At 38.6% G+C, this 23,016-nt stretch overlaps 1 protein-coding gene across 15 annotated transcripts in view; it reads right to left on the bottom strand.

Annotated features, from left to right (window-relative positions):
• Positions 1 to 23,016, bottom strand: part of TCF4 (transcription factor 4) — a 385,990-nt gene that overhangs the window by 126,989 nt on the left and 235,985 nt on the right. For 8 of the 15 annotated variants that reach the window (XM_055417410.2, XM_055417404.2, XM_055417409.2 and 5 more), the window contains 2 exons: positions 9,469 to 9,598; positions 8,925 to 8,974 (listed from right to left, as the gene is read on the bottom strand). The exons of 2 other annotated variants lie outside the window; for them this stretch is intronic. In XM_055417410.2, coding sequence (XP_055273385.1) covers positions 8,925 to 8,974; positions 9,469 to 9,598 — 180 coding nt within the window. The remainder of the gene's footprint in view (positions 1 to 8,924; positions 8,975 to 9,468; positions 9,599 to 23,016) is intronic. 5 more of the 15 variants (XM_055417421.2, XM_055417408.2, XM_055417405.2 and 2 more) reach the window with 3 other exon arrangements.

The following is a 23,016-nucleotide window of genomic DNA, read 5'->3' on the forward strand; positions in this document are numbered from 1 at the left end:
AAGTGAGCAGGGAGAGGACGTGAGACCCTAAAGTAGGAAGATTTCTAGTGGTGTTGTCTGCACACGATGCTACCACTTTTATTACTATATTCATGCAATGGAAACATGTTTCTAAGTAATATGCAGAAAGCAATGAGTTGAGTTTCTATGGGACAAAAGAGATGTACGTAAAACAAGAAAGACCTTTACCCTCTCCAAGGTGGTTACAAGTGAGTAAGGGGATTCAGCTGCTCCACAAAAAAAAACCTAAAGGACAAAACATCCCTATATCACACTGTGTGATTTTATTTTTTGAATGTACAACTTTCTCAAAAGGCCAGACTTTCTGCTCTTTTTAAAATGCCAAGGCCATTCCCCAAATTGGGCTGTGAGCGACATGACACTGAGAATTTCCCTAAACACCAAGGACCTTAGTTTGAAGCTTCGCACTTTAGATAAAGCATACACCGAAAGAGAAAAAATTGTTCAACAATACATGGCATGTCTGGCTTTTAGCTTAGTTGCGGAAATGCTCTGAAAAAGTATAAATGAAGAAAGGAGTGAATGAAGCAATGAGCGAACGGGTGAAAACTTCCAAAAATGACTTTCCCCCACCCGGGCGCTCCCAGTTTATTACAGGGCTCCGCTTAACAGCTAGACTGCTGATGTAACTTATTAAAGGGAAAACAAAATAGCACTGTTTCTAAAATACTTACTGGGGTTTGAATTTTCTAAGTCAAACTATATCTGTCCATAATAAATATGTTTGACTCTGTTCTCTTTTGCCTAGCACTAGCGACTAAGCTACAGATTATATGTGACAACATCTGATACATTTAAAAATAAAATTCACATAAAGGCACTCTATGAGGACTCCCTAGATTTTGCCACTGAAATTTTACTCACGAAGCACAGGCCTTACTATTAAACAAAATGTAAGTGGCAGAATGTATATCTTTTTATTATACCAGAATACTTTCAAACAGTGTAACAGTTATAGAAATAGGTTTATTTACTATTTAGCTTCACGGTTGAAAACATTCAAACTGATTCAACAAGTCTCCATCACCAGGCGATGAATATTCTTTTAAGCTCTCAGCTTCAGGAGAAATGACACACAAGTTAAGTACTGTTGCATCCTTAAACAAATTTTATTTTTATCTCCTCTGCTAACATCTCAAGCTTTTACACCTTCCTATCATAAAGCCCAATTTTTATACTCCACTTATTATTGAATTATTTTGCACTTCAAGTTAGTTTCATAATGAGCAAGCCAGAAAATATTATTGTACCCTGGGCTTATACACCTGAGCACCTGTGAAACAGCCGTATTCCCTAAACAGGGTTACTCAAAAACATTACCGCCAAGAATCAGCCACCTACTTGAAACTGCCTTCTCATAGCAGCTAATGATATAATGATATACTGTGCCAATCGGTAGAATGAAAGCCATTACAATATTATTATAAGTATAATCCAGGAGGCATATTTAGAATGATATGGGCTGGGAGGGAGGAAGTTGCTGGAGACAGTTAGGAACTCTGTCTCAGATGATATCAAAATAATTGTTTCCAAACAGCATTATTCTAAAATCCCTGGATGGGAACAGCAAGTGGTGACACTGACAAGTCTTGTATGTGTGTTGAAGGCAGGTACCAAAAGAGTCGTTTTTCTGAGAAAACCTAAATCTTTCTAACATGCGTCCATGTTTCACAAAGGACATGCTCTTTCATCACCAGGGCTGAAAAATACAACTGATAGAGGAAAACACACCAAAATTTCCCTTTATACTTAGCCATGAAGGGAGCTGCACAATACAACGTCCCCATTCTTCTGTGACACTGAGCACTCAAAATAAATGTAGTGAAATGTAATCCACGCACAGACCCTCCTCTGATTACTCCAGAAGTAAACGCTTATGGATCAAGTTTCAACCCTAGCAGGGTGTTTATGATTAATTCCTCAGACGACAAAATTAGACTCGAAAGACAATAGTGGGCGTCTCTGAAGCACGGAAATGGAATTCTTAAGAGATTCTTTTCAAATTCCCATTTGCACATTCTCTCGGAATTCAAATCAATATTTCTCCCTGAAACTTAAAATCATCCTTATTTCCAACCCTGAAATTTTCCAAACTGCAGACTCTTCTGCACTACCTTCATTTCTCTGAAGAGGGAGTAGAGGCTCTAGAAAAGCAGAAAACTCAAAGAGCTCTGCACCTATGCAACAGCTGCAATAAAAAAAAAAAGAAAAGAAAAAAATCCAAAAAAACCCCGAAACACCCAGAATTATTCACATGCTGCTGTTTTGAGATAAAATAACGGAGTGCTTACAATTACAAACTGTGCACTGAATTTTAAGAAAAGCTCTCATTCCTTTGAAAATGAACATGTTTGTGCTCACACACGCACACTCTGGGACAGTTAAGACCAAGGCTAAGAATCTCATGCTACTGCTTTGAAATGAAACTTTATGCTCAGTGTAAGAATTCAGTGCAATTTGTGAAAAATAAAACAACACAGCAAGTGTCTGTCAACAGCCGGACACAATCTAACCTGCCTTAAGAAAATAAAACTTCACTGTTTTTGAAGAGATTCTTTATACCTTTCAGGATTGTTGCTACATATTTGTTCTAAGAGGATCTTATTTAAAATCCTCCAAATTCGGTCTGACTTTCATTCATAACTTTCAAACAAAAGATGTAGAATTGCTTGAAGACAAGAAGACACACCTTGAAAAAGCAGAGTTGTCAGTAATTGGTGGTGATGGTTGGGGGAAAGGCACAGAAAGAGAAAACTCCTCAATGTTAGAAGATCAACAAATGTTTCAGTTGAGGAAATATTAAAAGTTTAAAAGATGATGCTCAACCGAATATTAAGCCAAGCATCTCTATTATTCCACAAACATAAAATAAAGGTACTTGAGCCAGATTCTGCTGAACAAGTTTCTATAATTTCTGGACACATGCAAGCCTGTCATAATTCTCTCACCAGCCTCTCCAGCAGCCTTAGAGTCGTTTCTTAACTTCTTAACAATTAAACCACTCAGAGGAAGCCCAAGACTTCACTGCAAAATATATTCTTTAGTGAAGGTGATAACGTAAGGTTAGAAATAACAGTTGCCTGAAATTTCTCTTTTCTCAACAAATGAGTCCAGTTCTACACTGAATGCTATTGTCCCAGTTGCTGAAATTTCAACAGAAATCTAAGTGGGTAAAATACCGAAAACTTGGTTAAAAAAGAAAAACCGATGAAGATGGGAGGGGAGGCACATCACAGGTACCACCTCAGTAGAGCTTGCTCAGTAGGATGGTCAGATAAAGCTGGCTGACAAGGCAGCTTCATGGTGGAGAGAGCTGATGGCTGTGTCTTGTGAGTCTTTCAAGCACACATCCTTATCATCTGTAAGGATAATCCAAACAGAGATCAGAAATACACAAACCTTTCACCCACAGTTAACTGAAGTGTTTTTCTTCTCCCTTACATTTCTTCTCACTTTATATAAGACACCTTTAAAAAGATGAATTTAAAAGGAGCAGAATTGGATTTCAAGACAAGGAGGACAGTGGAAGAGAATCCTTATGACTCTGAAATTCCAAACAAAAATACATAAATCTTTGAGCAATCTCCTGAGACACTGGAATACCTTATGGGATAGATGTTGTTTATTTGGATAAATTTTATAGGCATTCAAAAATACTTTTCATGGAATGAGAACCCTCAGTGTAAAGTTAAATACAGAGATTCTCCTATGCTTGTTTCACAACCAGCAATTCAAAGAAAGCCTAACTTCTATAACCTATAACTGCAGGGGAAAGGAGAAAACTGGTTTTCAAAGAAAACAAATAAATACTTCTTTTGTGATGAGTATTTTTGCAACTTTCAAGGTGCTTCCCAATGTCATGTTACATATTCTGTGTGAATTCTGTGAAAAATACTTTTGTCCTGTTTGGAATGATTTACTTGCATTATCCTTTACCTTCTTTCTGCCTATACATTTTCATAACAAATAAGCATAATTTAAATAACCACACCTCAGACATCAATATCATTAATTGGAAATGGGCACTTTAAGTTTGAAGTTAACTATTGTGAGCTGTCTAATATTTTAATGTAAACACCTACAGTTAAACTTTTTCACAAAGTATCTGCTTCTCCAGGAATGAACTTTGAAGAAGCCTCCTCCCCTTTTATATCTTATCACACAATTGTCTTCTTCTAGACTTTTCTAAACAGGATGGAGCCCAGGTGGCTGACACTTAGTTCACTTTAAAATCAACATAAATTTTATTTTAGCAAAAGTTGTATTATCACTCAAGTTAAAATTTTGTTCTCATGAAAAAGCATCATTATGATTTCCTTGAAATCAATTTCAAAAGTAGTAGGGGAAATTAAGTGTTTTAAGTACTGAGTTTTTCAATTACATATATATATGTATATATAATTTCTTGGCTTCTAATAAGAAAGAAACAATTGCCAAGTTCTCTTTTAAATTGTGATTTCCTCAAGCATTTGAGAAAAAACACTTATCTAAAAATAGCTTAGGATATAAACTCGACATCATGTTTGCAACCTTCAAATATGAAGGTTTTTATATAATGGAAAATACTGAGAACAGTTAATGCTGTCAGCATTAATTTCCTGTTATTTCTAAAAATCTCTTCTGTAAAATAATGTCTCATCCAGACTTAAAGACTGTATTTTGCTTAAGAAGTCTACCCTTAAAAAAACTGGTTAACCTGATCTCTCTCATGCACATCGAGTCTTTATTTTTCAAGTCTACCTAATGATTAACTTACATCTCAAATTTTCTTGGAGGGTACAAATTTTATTTCAGATTCTTTACCATAGTTGAGATTGCTTTCTTTAAAATTCATGTGTTCAAAATTATTTCTGACCAGTTACAAAGTTTGTTAGATCTTTCTGAATTTAAAAGCAAAAACCAAACCAAAAATCAACGGCAATTTAACACAGAAAATAGACTTTCTTAAAAAGTACAGTTTGAAAAAAGAAAAGATAGCCTGTAATAAGAGAGATTATAGACTGTTTCTAAAGATAAAACTTCATATTTCCAGAGAATTCTGAAGTTCCAAGGATTCCAACTGAGGATGTTAGTGAGACTGTCAGTAAATTGGATTAGAAATGGAGATAAATTCCACCAATATTTGAAGCAGAAGGGTTGGAGCTGTATACAGTTTCTGGTTACAAGAATATCATTTTGAAACAGGTCTTATGTGTTTACATTTTGATGGGTACACTAAAGTTTCTGAAAGACAATGTCCTTTGTGTCTGTGTTTTTCCTGTGTGTTTGGAAAAAAATATTTTAAAACGGCAACACATTAAAAATTTTTTTTTTTGCTTTCTAGATTTTAATGTTTCCATGTTAATTTCTAAGAATCACGGACCATTTTATCAAAAAATGTGATTTAAAGTGATATATTTTTCTCTGCATGAATTCATGACTCAATATGTAGGATGATTAGGCTATACAAGATAGAAAATTTGCTGGACAGAGCAGTAAAGTGGAAAAATATTAAGTTTAAGATTATGTATGGTTTTAAAAAGAAAAACCGAGATGTGGAAGTCAGACAAACAAGAAGTTCACAGGCAGATGCGAGAAATTAGGCAAGATAAATCCGCGCATCCATAGAAAACAAAGCTGTATTGTTAAAGTCCTATCCAAAGATGAGGGCTATCAGAAATTGAGATGTGGCTGAAGAGAGCAACATACTAAAATGAGACAAGAACACAAAAATGTTCCGCAGTACTAAGCAGGGCTCTTGTGGGCAATTAGGTAGTTGTCAATTTCACGCAGCTTCTCCTTTAAGAAAACATCACCCCAGCCCTTAACTATAGGCCTCTGTTCTCCAAGGGGACAGACTCCCTTCCCTCCACTGCGCCTGTGCGCTGCGACCCTGCAGGCTGGTTCTTCCGCCACCCTATCACTGTCATGCTTCCATAGTGACTCAAGGTCTCTTGATGCAGTGCACAGTACAAACACATTCAAGGATCCTGCCAGATCCATGACACGACGTTGGGCCAGGCTTATGTTTTCTCTCTCCCACAGATGCTGCAGTTATTTTCAAAAACAGGGCCAGGCCAGCCCCTCACTCTCTCCATTTCCTGTGAAGATCCAGCCTAATGGTAGCAAGAGAGAAGCTCAGCTTCTGTCCCCGAGTCGTGCCATAAATAGTATCTGATTACAGATGTCACCACTTACATTTTCCTTTATGGTAGGAAGAGAAAGGGCCCATTTCGAAAAGGAGGGAAAAAAAGTGAGTTGACGGAACAGATTGTGACAGATTTATTAGTATTTATTATGGTAAATATGTATTGATGAAAACATATAAATGTATTTATCCAGTCATAATCACTCCAAAAGAAACCTTTTATTATCCCCAATTTTTTATCTGTCATAAAAATATTCATAGATATTGAAGTAAGTTTTAGAAACATCTTTTTATGGGATAAATATTCATAATTTTATTTGAGGACTGAAGACACAGAAATACAGATCTACTGGAGCAAAAGTGTTATAGTATCTAATACAGATCATCTTTTTAGATGAAATTGAAATATTTATTTTATTCAGTGATAAGGCATGTGGATTCTGTTATCAGTAATAAGCATTCCAATTCATACAACAAAGCTAATATAAACTGAGCTAAACTGCTATTAAAAGAGGGCTGAGATTTGTTGAAGTAATGACAATAAACAGATGACTAGATTCTAAAATCAACCAAACTGCCTTCTTCTTGCTTAAAGCAGACAAACAAGCAAAAAAAATTTTTTTAATTACAAGGATAAAATCCTCATTTCAACTTAGTTTCCCCCCTTATCTTTCAAAAAAAGTTCTTTATGCAGCAAAATACCAAATATTCCTTAAGGACCATTAAAACATCTAGCTAACATAAATTCTCAAAGAAGAAGAAACCCTAAACTGACCATCAAAAGCCAAAAATTAAGTAATACAAATGTACAATTCCAGATTTACTGGGAAGCAAGGAAAGACACTATTATAGTTCTGAACGTATGACAACATATCAGTAACACATAACTGTCTTAACAGCAAAGAAAAAACTATACCAGTAACATATTCTATAGTGGTCAGTTAGCGCTACAGAAAATACCTATGAGAAATTGTTGTTGACAATGATTAAGTGGACAGATAATATCTAATGCCACACCAAAGCACTCCTTAGAAACTCTGCAAATTTCTGCATAATTTATCTCAGCATTGAAAAAAATAAACTAAGTTAATCTGAAGATGAGACACAGTGTACTATCACTTTGACTTTTGCGTTGCTTTTATAGAAGAGTTTATTCTATCATTTTAAAATATTCAAAGGTCCACTTATTGTATTTAATACTGTCCATATTAGGTTCAGACATGTCTAAAATGTAAACAGCTGTGAGTACTGTATCATTTGAAGTTGTCATAAAAGCTATTAAAAGCTAAAGTTTCATCTACATTAAATCCACCACAAATTTAAAGCTTAAAATACGGTTATAAAAACCTGAGAAGATATTAGTCAATTTCAAGACAACATAGAAACACAAGAATAAAACCACTCAGTATGTTTTTAAACGACTTACTGGTACTCCAAAGTGACTACTTTACAAGCCATTGGCAGTTTTATTTACACAATATTTTTCTATATTTATGGATAATTTTGTGATGCTTCTTCAACATTACCGAGTCTCTGATAATCAGCATACAAAATTTGTTTTTTCCCTGATAAGACTTATTCTGATATATTTGCTTAATAATTTTTTGGATGAGCTGAACTGAAATCAAGTCAAATACACAGGTGTTTGGGTTAATCTAATCTTAGCACATTTGCAAAACCCATTATTCTTCTAATTTATTAAAAATGAAATAAAAACTAATATGCAAGCACTGATTGGTAATATTATTTTCAGAAATCTCAATATAATTTTATTTTAGAGTACAAGAACTTATGATAAGGCTCATTAGCATTCTTTTCAAAGAATACTAATGCTCTACAGAACACAGAATTAAATTAAATTAAAATTATATATATAGATAGATATAGAAATTTATCATAGGAGGGAAGGAGGAACAAAAAGCAGGAGAAAGTAAGGAGGAAACAGGGAAAGAAATGAGAAACTCATATTTTGATTCTACATAAGGGGGAAATCACTAGAAATGGACCAGTTCTAAACAAAATTAAATTACCCAGGAATTCAAATGTGAAAACATATGTTTTCATATATATGAACAAATATATATATATAAGGGTAAATATATATATAAGGATTGAAAATAAAACATCACGTATTTAACTGTAATCACAACCAACTTTTGTTATGCTGGCAAATGGAGAGACCCCCAGCAACCCCGGCTCAAAGCTCTAGGTATTAAAAAGACCCAGAATGCTTTTGGTTCCAGCTGGATTCTTCTAGTTACCACCTGGTATTCCAGACACAAATGGCCACCGAGGCAGCTACCTTCCCAGCCTTTATTCAGTCCCCTCTCTAGAAAATAGAGACATTCTCCCTGCACTCTGGGCTGAAACCCATGTAAATTTTTCCTAAATCCTCTCCACAAATCTCCTTTCGCATGCAAATCCATAAATCATCATAATACCGACAAAGAATTTAACCAACACATGAAACTAATACTCATTCTCCTGAAAGCTCTGTGCAGGTAAAACTCCTGGAACTTCAGGCACCTATTCAAGGCTCTCTTCAGAGCTTAACCAGCTGAATATCAACACACCCACCCTGTCTTCCAGGATGTGCAATTAATCACTCCAACGTGGGTCAGGTGGCTGGGGGTGCAGGTCGCTGCTACCTCATCCACCTTCTAGATAAAACACGCCGCTGTGGCGGATGGGACCTCATTTACTCCTATCTCCTCGGCATCAATACAGAGCCGAACAAAATAAACAATATACAAAAGCAGAAACAAGCAGTACTTACTGAAGATGGCAAACCTGGAGGGACTTTTCGAACTTTCTTTGTCTGAACCTCTGAAAGAAAATGAGGAGGCTGTGAGGTTCCCTGCGCGCCCATTCTCCTAACTCAGACAGATTACACCACGAAGCCATTTAGAGTCAACCAGATTTTCTTAAATCGTTACTTTAGCAAAATGTCACTACCGCTACCATCTTTTTCCTCTGGCAGAAATCAAAGTCTGCCTCGTTCATAAAAATGAAGAGATTTAACTTTTTAATGCTTTGGTTTTTAAAAGAGGTTCCTTAGCTGGGCAGCCAAGAGAAAACAAGAAATAAGCATACACCAAAATAGCTCTCCTGCTACTCTAAGTTGTTAGTTAACATACCCACTCAATGTATTACTAGGGTGGGGGGGCGATCATGAGCCCGAAGATTGAGCACAATTTTATGGGGCTTTTTTTTGGAGGGGGGTGGAGTGAGGATAGGTTGAGAGGATGGTATTAAGAGAGAAAGAGAAAGAAAAAGATCACTAATAATCAGTCAGGCATTCAAAGAGAGGAATACCTTACCCAGGGCACTACCGTGAAGAGGCCTCCTTCGGGGGTTATTGCTAGAATACTGATAATACTGGGAACCAGGTTTGGTGGGCGAAAGGGTTCCTGGGTTGCCCATATCCATGTCACCTCCAAGGAGACTCTGCTAAAAGGTTAAAAAGGAAAAACAAACATATAAGGTTAAGTTTTGACATTCGCCACCCCCCTCACCAACTGATTGTTAGTACTTAAACCAATGCAAAAAAGGAAACAGCATCTGCTAAAGCTGAAACAATTAAAACCCAACCCGGCAGAAAAGAAAAGAAAAGCCATCTAAGAAGCTACTCCGAATTTGTGAATTTTTAGTTCTTCAACTTTGGAGAAGAATGCAGACGGTAATGCTCGTTAAACAAGATTTTCATCTTTTAAGACGACTGACATGTTCACCTTGTAAGTAAAGGGCATTTATGTCAGGTTAGAATTTTCTTGATCTAGAGTTAGGTTCATATCTGGGAACGAGTCATGCCTTTCCCTGAACAAGAACCAGGGAGAATCTGATTTTTCGGATGCATACAACTCCCCCCCACTGCTCACACTGGGGGAAGAGTATAGATGCTCATATCCACTGGGAACCCTGCCTCTCTGCGAGACCCTCCACGAATTCACACCGCACCCCCCAGAAGACAGAATGTCATCTGAACCAGGAGGAAATTCAAAATGCTCACACTGACTTCCAAAATTATAGGAACAGTAGGCATCCTGAACCAACAGGAACACATTAAAGGACTTCAGAATACCCTCCTGAGGACTATCAAAAACTGAAACACATCCCCACAGATTAAACGTTTACCTGAACACTGGAAAACTTTCCAAAATATCATTAACTTATAATGGCGTGACAAATCACTAAACTTTCGGAAATGATGACATACGAAAACTTAAATAATATGACAGTCTCTAAAAACTACATAGAAACTTACCCATAATATATAAATCGCCTGATTATACTCTGCATTGAACACATTGTTCTTTTAATTATTCGGATATGCAAGAAAACCAGTGTAGATACTACCATTTATATTAAGAACAAATTTACGATTGAATAAAGAAATTTTAAAATTAAGTACTAAAAAATCTAACTTTATCGTTACTTGTAATCAACTTTTACTGACTGAACTAATTACTGTCCTTGATAGAGTACAGAATGTGTTTTCCCTAATCGAAATTCTAATCACCGTGTCACTCACAACAGACTTAGAGATGCTTCACTAACACTATTCACATGCAAAATACTCTAAATAGGCCAATTATGACTCTGCCCCTGTTCCCCGGTTAACCCGCTGAGAACTGAAAAATTTCACAAGGCAGTCACCAACTAAAACAAAGGGTCCTTGTTTTAAATTAAGACAGTCTTTTTGATTCCTAAATAGCTCAACAAAGTGGCATGTCTTCTGGTGAAAGCAGTTGGTCAAATATGACCCATAAGCTGGAAAATAAAAAATTCAAACATCCCCTCTCCACCACCATATAGCTTAAATATCATAAAGAGAATCCCTCTATTCTGAGGGATTTTTATCAGTGCTGGAGGAGTAATATATAAAGGACTAATCAGCTACTAACAAGCTTGCCTTCACTGCTTCCAGTTTAAGACACATAATAAACGTTACTTTAAAATTTTGAGGATGAGATTTTAGGACAGAAGGGCATTTTGAGTATAAACTCATTTCGAATATCTTAATATTTACTAAATGCCTGAGACAACTGGATCATTTACCAGACAGAAATTTGACATTCGCATATTCAATTACTGCCTCTTCCGAATTTAGGAAAGAAAACAAAATGCAAGCCAATGACAAGCTAAACTAGAGAGCTCTTTACAATAGTTTCCAATAAATCAGGAAACCAACAGGGTAACATCAAAAATCTTTTAATCATTTTAGGAGTGGCATTTAAAATTTTTAGCATATCAACCTGAAATTTCGCTCTTGATAAATAGATTTCAGTCCAAGTTTTCTTTGCAATTTCCATCAATAAAGCTGTAAATGATTTAAATCACAACCTCTTTACATTTTGGGAAATCTACAAATGAGCCTTCATTTCACTGGCAAGAGAAGTTTGAAAATGACCTTACCGAACTTCATGGTTTAGATATCACCCTTATTTCTGCAATTTTCTTTTCCTAAAATTATACAAAATATCCCCCAAAGGGCTGAGCAGATAGGTTGAAATGCTTGCTTGTCTTTTTAATGAGCTTAACCATTGCTTAATTCCTGTTGGTCCTAGTGGCAAAGGTTTTCCCTCTCGAGAAAGTAGATGCATTCAATAGGTCAACATAAAAACAAACAGGCTTGCTGCAGTGTGAGCAGTATTCACAGTAGAGCTGTGGAAAATATAAAATGATAACGAGATGGCTAACTGGCTGTAGCTGACCTCCCTGTTGTTAATTTTTGAGAAAGTCGTTTCGTGGACCAGTTGTAAATAAATCAGGCTTCCAACTTTTCCATGACACGAACGGTGTGCAGAGACACAGGACTGAGCAGACAGCACCTACGTTTAGTGGCTCCTGCTTTTCTTTGGACAAAGCACATTCCTGTTTCTTTCTTTTTAGATATGTTTGTTCCTTTTTCTTTTTTCACTCAGACAATAGAATCATTCTTCTAAAGCATACAAAAATAAGCATTTCCTCACACTTAAGGGAGGCCCTAATCACCCCCCAAGGGAAAAATTAAGATAAAAATATGTGTGTTCTTATTGTAGAGGACATTTGTAAAATGAACAATGGCCATTTACTATTGTTTGGCCTTTACGTCACGTACTTAACTCTCTTTAGCCATGAGAAAGATAAAAAAAATTTTTTTTCCACTGGCTGGAAACCTGAGTTTGTGCATTTTAAAAACTCAATGCCATTCAACTGAGTAAGGTAAGATTAAATATTGCACAAAATGAATAAAGCATCCTTTTATATATGAATTTACCTACATGTACACAAACACATTTATATGTGCGTATACTTTCAATACATACGTATATACATATGTTATACATTGGAAGACAAATTTATACTTAACAAAAGTGTGAAAGCTTAAGTCTACTTTCAAAATGGGCAAATCCATCTTTGCCTTAAATAGGATTATAGAGGTTTTAGGTTTTTTGAATTGTGCAAGCTCATGCTCTGCGGTTACGCTGGGTCCCAGTAGAGAGCCGCCCTGGTCTGCCAGGAAACACTGGAAGCAAGATGTGGCATCTCGCAGAGCTAACCTGTAAATCTTAAAGCCAGAGTCGAGCATTTGTTTTAACTGCCTGCAAAGTGATGCATCTCTTCCCCTTATTCATCCTTATTTTTGTCCAAAGACCAACCATTTTAAGAGTTAAAATACCCTAACCAAAGGATAAAATGTACTGACTTAGTCAACCCAATTTAAACACTGACGGGGTAGGGGTGGGGGGGTTCGTCCATCCTCTGCAATCAAAGACCCTGGGTCTGCAAAGACCCAGGCCCAACACAGCCACTCAAATGCCAAATGCAACGATTCTGTAAGGGGCCTTTCAAAGAAACTTTTTGTTTGTTTCACATCAGAGCTGGGTCTCCGACTATCTTTCTAGCACATTCTCAACCTTGCTCTCCACTGCCTTTGTGGGGAGCTTTTTTAACATCCTTGATAAACCACCAAACTTTGCTTATGCAACCAAGAAGACAAACCATGAATTAAAACGCGGGTAACAGAAAGGCAGCATATATCTTAAATTAGATTTATAACTGAATGGTAATCAAAAATAGAACTAACTGCTTCAAGCTTAAATTATCAACTTTTTTCTTGTTAAACTAAAATCATCTTGCACTGAACTATTATTTCATTTCAGTCAGCACTTTAAATGTAATGGGTGGGTGGTACATTTCTAAAAAGGAAGATTATATTTACCCTTAATTATAGATATGAGTGAGATCAGAGTACGATGAATGCTGCTTTTTTGGCTTATAATTAATTCATCTAATAGGTGAATGACCTTGAATTTCAGAGTTGAAATCTGGGAGAGAGAGGAAAAAAAAGTAGGTGGGGGAAAAAATTCTCTGGGGAAAATCAAAAGTGCCCCTGGTTTCTTAGGGCTTTCTCTGATTTTGCGTCACTCCCATTACGTTGTGATCCGATATCAGACACAACATCTTGGGGGGATGTTAGAGAACAGAGAAAAGCAGTCTCAGATGAAACCAGATTAAGCTCCTTTTCTGAACTATTGCCAAATGCTTGTGAGTCTAATTCATGTTTGGGTATTCTAGTACTCACACAGCTGCAATCCCATTCTTTCATCACAAACCTAAGTGATGTATAGTGGCTTTGTATGGTGAACTGACTCTTTATAGCCAGGAATTTTAGAAGGCTTTACGTTAATATGGAAATAAAATTCTGAACCACTCTAAAACTTACAAATGCGGGATGTATGTAGACGGATCTAATAGACTGAAGTGCCAAATGCAAAATTCACATTGAGAAAAATTATAAATTAGATTTGTTTAAAAGACTTAAAGGAAATTCACAACTGAGGACATTTATACACAGTTAATTCTGCACAGAATCGGGTTTTTGAAGACACTGCTGAATAAAGATTCCTAACAGCCACGGGGAAGTTTTTGCAAATCCCTGTCAAATAGGTGCTGCTGAATTTGCCATTTTGACCACAGAAGGGCCATTGCTGACTTTCTACAGTAGCAGGAGGGGGTGATAATTTTGCTGGTGTTGGCACTTACTTCGCAACCCCAGAATATATCTCGCACCAAAGGGCAATGAAGAACACTGTATTTCCACCTGTCCACTTTTGATCTGCAAAGCTCAAAACTGAAGGTCAGGTTCTGGACAGCCTTTATTCCTTACACCTGAAGGTCTAGGAATGCACCTTCAGTAGTTTACTTTGATCTCGGCTTTATGCTTGGGTTCAACAAAAGAGGACTTGGGAAACTTAGAAAGGTAGGATGGCAAGGACAACTTTCATAATCAAGGACTTAACAGATTGCTACTGTGCTGGAGAGAAGTGCAAATTATTGAAATTATTCTTTAGCAAAGATTTTCTTTTAAGGACTTGGGTCGATGTTTGTCATTTCTACTTGAAAAGTATAATGCCCATTGTAACAAGTCAGAAGTTGAATCCAAACCTTGCAAGGAAAGATGGAGGACTTTGAGGTGAGACAGACAGGTTGAACTCTAGCTCAGAGGCATACAAGCAATGTGCCTGACAGTTGGTTATGCGACTGCTCTAAACCGTGTTTTCTTCCTCTGTAAGAAGGGAATAATAAAAGTTCTATGACAGAATTATCAGGAGCAGATGAAACAACTTATGCACAGTGTCCAGCTGAGCCGGAGTCCAGCACACAGTTACTCTCCCTCCTCCAATACATGGCCCCGTGTTACAATCCACTGATTATCATTTAAAAGATGCCTCAAAAGTTGTGCATGTCAGTTGGAGCCCCTACACCACTTTCAGGTGAAAAGTATATACTGAGATAATAATTCTGAAAAATCACTAGTAAAAACCTGAAAAAGTTAAATATGGTAGTCGATATAAACAGTGATGATATCCTCATAGCCTAGAGCTATGCTGGCAATAAGAAATGGCTAGTTTTCTTCCATACTTAATAAAAAAAAACTGGCCAACAATCAATCTCGATAATTTCAGCTTAAGTGGCCATTTTCCTGGAACTGCCAAAAGGATTACGTCAACGGCTCATTTCATTTTGCTCTTTTGCAAGCACAAGCAAACTGCTTCAGTTAATTCAACTACACGTGAGATCAAAACTAGTCACAATTAACCAACTGGGTACACAAAAATAACAAATGCATTATATTTAGTAGAATTTGATAAATCATGTGATGTGTTCATTCAAATTCTTACCACTGCATTAGCCACTGAAATTAAATGACATTAAATACAGTTCAGTTTTTGGTTTTCCCTTTGCAAGGCCAATTATAGGCACTAAATGATATTATGCGGTATTTTTCAGAGACAATTAGAAAAAAAAAATCTTTGCTTCCCCCATGACATCCCAAAAAATAAATAAATGTACTTCATGGTTTTGGCTGGAAATTTGCATAACTCACAAAGAATTCAATTTGACCTTGAACAAAATTTTTCTTTTTAGTAGTGATTATATATTACCAAACATTCAAAAAAACAAAATTCAAATGTATTGTCTTTTCCTATAAAAACACAATACCTTATATTTAAATGTTATAATATGATGCAAAGGTTGCCATGGTAACTATTACTTAATGGATAACAGTAATAGGTAAAATAACTCCTGCATTTTGGTATGGAAATTACAACTGCCCAAGGGTTGACAAGATTTATGCATTCACCTGTTTGACTGCCTCTCAAATTTTAAAAAATACACAATTTACTGTATACAATAAAGTGAAAAGGTATTTATTTGGGTTGTGAAACTCCATCCTGAAATCTTGGGTCATCTACTACATATTAAAAATAGAATTACATTTGTTAGTGAGAAAGTAGAAATTTAGCAAAAAGAAAACACAAAAGCAAGGAAAAGCCTACAGTCTAAGTGGATTTGAAGAAATCTTACATAAACAATATAGAATTTAAGATAACTACCTGCTTTTCAGTTTATGCACCTTCTCAGTTCAGGAAGTTTATTTAATATATAATCTGATAAGTATGCTGTAATCACTACTTGCCTTAAAACGTTTCTCTTCAGCAATTTTGTTCCAAAGTAAAAATAGAACAAATTTGAATAAGACCTGTTAACATACTAGGGAATTAGCACCACTTCTCCTATAAATATAAACATGTGGCTATAATAAATGTGCTGAAAAGTATATTTGGCCAGGTTGCTATTTTAGTAAAATAAAGGAAGAGCAAACTGTCAGATGTCATTCTTCTTCATACTGGGTGGGAGAGGTTCCATTTCAAGGGTTGTTATAAATACCTCCCCCTCTAAGCAAGAGTCTATAAAACCAGTTTTCATGTAGAGACTGTTTTTCCAGGAGACGTGGGCCAGAATTCCGTTCATCCTGCTTACTAACCAGCACCTCAAACAGGTGCTCACGTAAAGTTCAGGAGCCAACGGTATGGAACTTGCTAAAATATTCTGATAGCTATCTAAATCTTGTGCATAAGATGACAGCCTACTGCCTGACATGAGGAAATGGAGGTTATCTGGAGAAGGAGAAAAGGCATAAAGAAACCTCCAAGTCATCATGAAATTAAGTCCTGACTATCCTTCCAGAGCGCCATGTGGCCTCTTGCTTCAAGAGGGTCTGCATCCGATGTGCATTAACAGTTTCTCCCTTAAAGTTCTCTTTCAGGAATATATGGCATGAAGGTCAAATTAGTTTATATCAGTTAAACGAGGCAACGACTGATCCCTATTTTAACTCCCCATCATGTCTCGTACTAACCTCTGCCGTGGCAACGGCTCACTAAATATTGAAATGAACAGAGATGAACTGTTGCTACTGATCAAATCGAGGACTTAAATCTTTCTGGGTTTTGTTTTGTTGTTTTAGCATAAATCTGTTCCATTAGTCAGTTCGACTACTGTTGCTGCTCATAATAATAACAATAATAGTACTAGTAGCAGAGGAGGGGGAGAAGGCAATGGCACCCCACTCCAGTGTTCTTGCCTGGAGAATCCCAGGGACGGGGGAGCCTGGTGGGCTGCCGTCTATGGGGTTGCACAGAATTGGACATGACTGAAGAGACTTAGCAGCAGCAGAGGAGGAGAGATAAAGTAGGAGCTTGGGTTATCAGATACACACTACTGTATGCAAATTAGATAAATAACAAGCTCCTACTGTATAGCACACACAACTATATTCACTCTTGTAACAACCTACAGTGGAAAAGAATCTGACAAAGATAAACATATACACGTGTAACCGAACCACTTCGCTGTACACCTGAAACTGATCAAAACACTGTAAACCAACCATACTTCAATAAAAAGTTGTTTTGAAAAAAAAGGAACAGATAATAATAGCAGTAGAAACGGTCACGGTAATAGCAGTAAGAGGGGAAGGAGGAGGAGGAGCATGGACTTGGGGCAGTTAGGCTCACAGGGACAGCAGCAGCAGCAGGTACCGAAACTGCCCTTCATGAGCCAGGAACAACCGCAGGTCCTTCACGTAGGTACGAACAAGCCAGAAGATGGTGTTCCTCTGGACACCTGGCGACACTCGGGGTGGAAATGTGGCCTGATCAGTGCCACGTGGCTGGCAGAGCCAGGAAGGGAATCCAGTTAGGCTTGACCTCAAAGCCGATGCCTGGGGCTTCCCTGGTAGGGGTCCAGTGGTTGAGAATACATCTGCCAATGCAGGGCACCTGGGTGCAATCCCTGCTCCGGGAGGATCCCACATGCCAAGGAGGGGCTGGGCATGTGTGCCACAACTACTGAGCTTGCACGCCTAGAGCCTGTGCTCCGAGACAAGAGAGGCAACTGCAATCAGAAGCTCGCGCACCACAACTAGAGGGTAGCCCACACTGAGCGCATCTAGAGAAAAGCCAGCACAGCAAAAAAGACCCAGGGCAGCCAAAAATAATAAATAAATAAACTGAAAAAAAAAAAAAAAAGCCTTTGCTCGGCCTCTACCTCCATCCACTGCCTCCCTCTGTTCTGCGTGCTCTCTTTCTCCCGCCCTCGCCACCATCATGAAAAAGAGTCCATCTGTTTCCTTTCAGTTCCTCTTACCAACAAAGCTGATCTCTCAAACTTAGTCCAAAGGCGCCTCCAAACTCATTCCTGTAGGGCAGGCCTGAGTGTGAGTGCCATCTACCCAATGTATAACCTTGAACAGTGTCGCCTGGAAAATGCTGGTATTGTAATACTACTATCTATTGTAAAGGGCTTCCCTGCTGGCTTACTGGAGAAGGCAATGGCAAGCCACTCCAGTACTCTTGCCTAGAAAATCCCATGGATGGAGGAGCCTGGTAGGCTGCAGTCCGTGGGGTCGCTAAGGGTCGGACACGACTGAGCAACTTCACTTTCACTTTTCACTTTCACACATTGGAGAAGGAAATGGCAACCCACTCCAGTGTTCTTGCCTAGAGAATCCCAGGGACGGGGGAGCCTGGTGGGCTTCCGTCTATGGGGTCACACAGAGTCGGACACGACTGAAGTGACTTAGCAGCAGCGGCTGGCTTACAAGTAAAGAATCTGCCTGCAATGCAGGAGACACAGGTTCAATCCCTGGGTTGGAAAGATCCCCTGGAGAAGGAAATGGCAACCCACTCCAGTATTCTTGCCTGGAGAATCCCATGGACAGAGGAGCCTGGTGGGCTACATCACATGGGGTCCAAAAGAGCTGGACACGACTTAGTGGGCTTCCCTGGTGGCTCAGAGGTTAAAGCATCTGCCTGCAATGCGGGAGACCTGGGTTCGAGCCCTGGGTCGGGAAGAGCCCCTGGAGAAGGAAATGGCAATCCACTCCAGTACTCTTGCCTGAAGAATCCCATGGACGGAGGAGCCTGGTGGGCTACAGTCCACGGGGTCGCAGAGAGTCGGACACAACTCAGCGACTTCACTTTCACTTAGTGACTAAATAACAACCTGTTTAAGAATTCATTTAGATAATCTAAAGTGCTTAGCAAATTCCTACCACTTCCTGAGCCTTAATTAATTGTATACATACAACTATATATATTAAGTATATATTATATAGTATATTAAAATATATATAATAAATGTTATATATAAAATAGTCTACTCTATATAAATATATTATATAACATAATCATTTAAGTTAAAATGTGATATATTATTATACACAAGCAATGCACATACCTATCATTCATATTATACAAGGAGGATGAGGCTATAAAACAGCACACCCTCTTGAGCTGAAATCTCCGTTCTTCCAAGATCACCCACTGCCCTTGCTTTTCCACAGCCTCTTCTCTTAAATGTTGATTTAATTTCTTGTCTTTAATCTCAGTTTCCATAGTGTGGTCAACTATCTTCTCTAAGAAGGCTCAAATGCTTTTTGTTTTATGTCATTTCTTTTCTCCCCAGCGTTCCCTCATTTTTCCCCTCTTGAATTTCAGGCCTCCTCCTTCTGGATGTTTGCTTGCACTTCCTCTGAAAAAATTCACCCGCTGTGACATTATCAATGGCAAGTAGTGTTTATGCATCTGGCTTCTTCCTTCCACTCTGGGGGCTCCTCAAGGGCAGAAAGTGAGCCTCAATCATCTTTGTATTTCTGGCATCTAGCACAATAGGCCGGGGTACACAGTTCGTCCTCAGTAAGTGCCAATCAGATTAAATAAGTCATCCATTACCTAAATACTGAAGCAAAGCAAGTTATTACATGCTTTGCTTACATGACTTCAGAAGTTCCCACCATGAAGATACCTTCTCTATCTCTAACCGAGGAGACATACTTTTCTTCTGTGCCTCTGAACTGCCTTTATGAGTACCACCAACCTCAGGAATGCTTCATAAAAACCCTAAAATTTATTATGCAAAGGGCCCTTAATATGCAAAGGGCTCAACACAGCTTTCCACAAAACCTCCAATGATTCCTAACTACTCTCTCAAGTCCTTCAGAATGTATTTGAAGAGTCAGAATTTGTACAGTCTCTGAAGAAATCAGTTGTATGTTCATTTAAACACACACATGAAGGTTTACATTTTTTTAAATCTGTGATTGATTTGGTTGAAAAATGGCCTGTTGTTGTCGTTGTTTGGTCGCTCAGTTGTGTCCAACTCTTTGCGACCCCATGGACTGCAGCCCACCAGGCTCCTCTGCTCGTGGAATTCTCCAGGCAAGAACACTGGAGTGGGTTGCCGTTTCCTTTTCCGGGGGACCTTCCCGACCCAGGGATCAAATCTGAATCTCCTGCACTGGCAAGCAGATTCTTTATCACTTGGCCACCTGGGAAGCCCCTGAAAAATGGCTGGACTTCCCTAAACATGGCGAGTTGTCAAATAGTTGACCCCTAAGGCCAGGTTAGTTTGAGTGAACTCCGGGAGTTGGTGATGGACAGGGAGGCCTGGCATGCTCTGATTCATGGGGTCGCGGAGAGTCGGACACGACTGAGAGACTGAACTGAACTGAAGGCCAGGTTCTAGATGGAAATGAGAAGAGCTGGAATAATTCAGGTGCCTACACAAGTTAGAGATTCCACGGTGCCACAGGGCTCCAGCAGAAAAGACACTGTAGGAGACGGGAACGAAGACACACAGAGAAAAAGAGGTATGGGCTGGGGAGCGTTTTGAAGAGGATGGGTACTCTGGGGAACATACATAGGAAACAAGCTGGGAGAGCTTAAAACAGCTGGCTGAGAAACTCTTCTTCCTGAGTACACAGCAAGGCTATCTAAACATGATATTCAGCACTGGTATTCTGATTTCTGGACTACGGACAGCAGGAGGGGTCAGGCAGGATCAGAAGTGAGTAGATGTTCAATGGAGCCGGAGGACATGAAAATGACCACAGAAAAGCAGGCAGAACGAGAAAGAAAAAATGATATTTCAGTCTTTGCCAGCCATGTGCTCTCTGTCCTGACTGCTCATCTCTGGTGCTGTGGCACCAAATCAACCATACATTATAGGTAACTGTGTTACGTAACACTGTGTTCCAATAAAACTTTATTTGTAAGAAGGGGCTGTGGGCCAGATTGGCTCCAAGCCAGAGTTTGCGGATTCCTTTACTAAGATGAGGCTTCCCTGGAGGCCCAGAAGGTAAAGGCTCTGCCCGCAATCTGGGAGACCCAGATTCGATCCCTGGGTTGGGAAGATCCCCTGAAGAAGGGAATGGCAATGCACTCCAGTAGGTACTAAGATAAAGGTCCTCAAAGCTTTAATTATTCTGCCACGATAAACATGTCATGAAACGTCACGAGACCTGCTTTCCACCTGACTCTCCTCACCCCAGCCCCACACAGCATGTTCAAATACTGCTCTCAGAATTCAGCTTTCTAAAGCATGTGTGCTCAGTTGCTCGTTCGTGTCCGACTCTTCGTGACCCCATGGACTCTAGTCCACCTGGCTCCTCTGTCCATGGGCTTCTCCAGGCAAGAATACTGGAGTGGGTTGCCATTTCCATCTCCAGGGGATCTTCTCAACCCAGGGATGGAACCCGTGTCTCTGGCATCTCCTGCATTGGCAGGTGGATTTTTTTTTTTTTTTTACTCCTGGGCAGTTTTCTAAAGCCCAGAGCATTTCTATTTTTCAGCAGGGATTCCTTCAGGGTTTGCAAATACTCACCCTGTGACCCCCACGTCTAACTGGGCCCCAGGCTGCCTTTCAGTCTCCTCTTTCCCCTTCCACACGCCATTCATTCGAGGTCGCCTCTGTTCTCGGCACTGGAGATTCAGCACATCCTCATCTGTACCCCGCTCTCAACTCAGCCTAAGGATTGAGAGACTCACGTGGAATCTCGGCCTTTCCCCACTGCCTCCTCTTGTCTTCTCAACTCTAGTCACTGCCACCTCCAGAGCTATAGGTCTGTTCAAAACCACGGCTCCTTGGCCCTGACCTCTGAGCCACGCTAATGCTTCTCCACTGGAACAGTGACTCGTCTCTCTTTCAAAACCCCATTCAAATCTCACTTGTGCCACACACTCTTCTTGAGGTAAACTAACCAGTCTCCACTTCTTCAGTTTAGTCAACATTGACACATCCCACTTTAAAAACAGCCTGAACTCGTCATGAGAAAAAAAGATATTTTAACACTGAGCAACCAACAAACTTCACGGAATTAGAACAGGGCTGCAATTTTTAAACTTCCTGGTAGTAATTATAGAGCATTTGTATCCAGCTCTATTCCATTTTCTCTCCAAGGATGCAGAACTGGTGCCTATTTTATTATGTTTTCTCATAATTCTTCATTAGAAATATATTTAGATATTCAGCATATGACACTATCTGAACTAGTTCAGAAGCCAGTTTCACAAAAATCATGACACCATTCAGCAGTACAAACATGTCTTAAAGACCAAGACCATCTTGTATAACAATTTTTCAAGGAACCAAATATCTTATTCATTTCACACAAATACTTCACAGAAAAGCACATGCATAAAAAGCATCTGATGACTCAAAATGAAACTGGACTGTAATGCAAATCCAAACAAACTGCTCAGTAGAGAAAAAATGGTGGTGGGGGAGGAGGGAGGAGACAGTATTCTAAAATGATTCTAAATTTCATCTGGAAAAATAAATGCATCATTATAACTAACAAAACATTTACAAAGAAGTAAGTTCAGAAAACCGACTATATATACATATACACATATATTTTAAAACAATTTGGTACTGCTGCCAAAAGGACAGGCACAGCAATGAGGAAAAACGTATGGACAGTTTATGATAAATGTGTCATTTAAAAATCAACAAGGAAGGAAGCACTCAATACATGGTACCAAAAATTTGTCCAGCATTTGACGAAAAAAATTAGGTAGGTCTTTGCTTCATACTTTCTAAGTACTTCAATACAAAGGATAAAACATAAAAGCAACAGAATAAAATAAAAACTTTAAAAATGTTAAAACAGAAAAGATGTTTGCTAGCTATGACATTAGATATAGAAAAACTAGATGTTAAAAAAAAAACCAAACCTGGAAAATCTTTGCAACAAA

This window comes from Moschus berezovskii, chromosome 28, assembly GCF_049115385.1.
Source record: "Moschus berezovskii isolate FMDL1 chromosome 28, NW_MosBer_1.0, whole genome shotgun sequence".
Lineage (NCBI taxonomy): Eukaryota > Metazoa > Chordata > Mammalia > Artiodactyla > Moschidae > Moschus > Moschus berezovskii.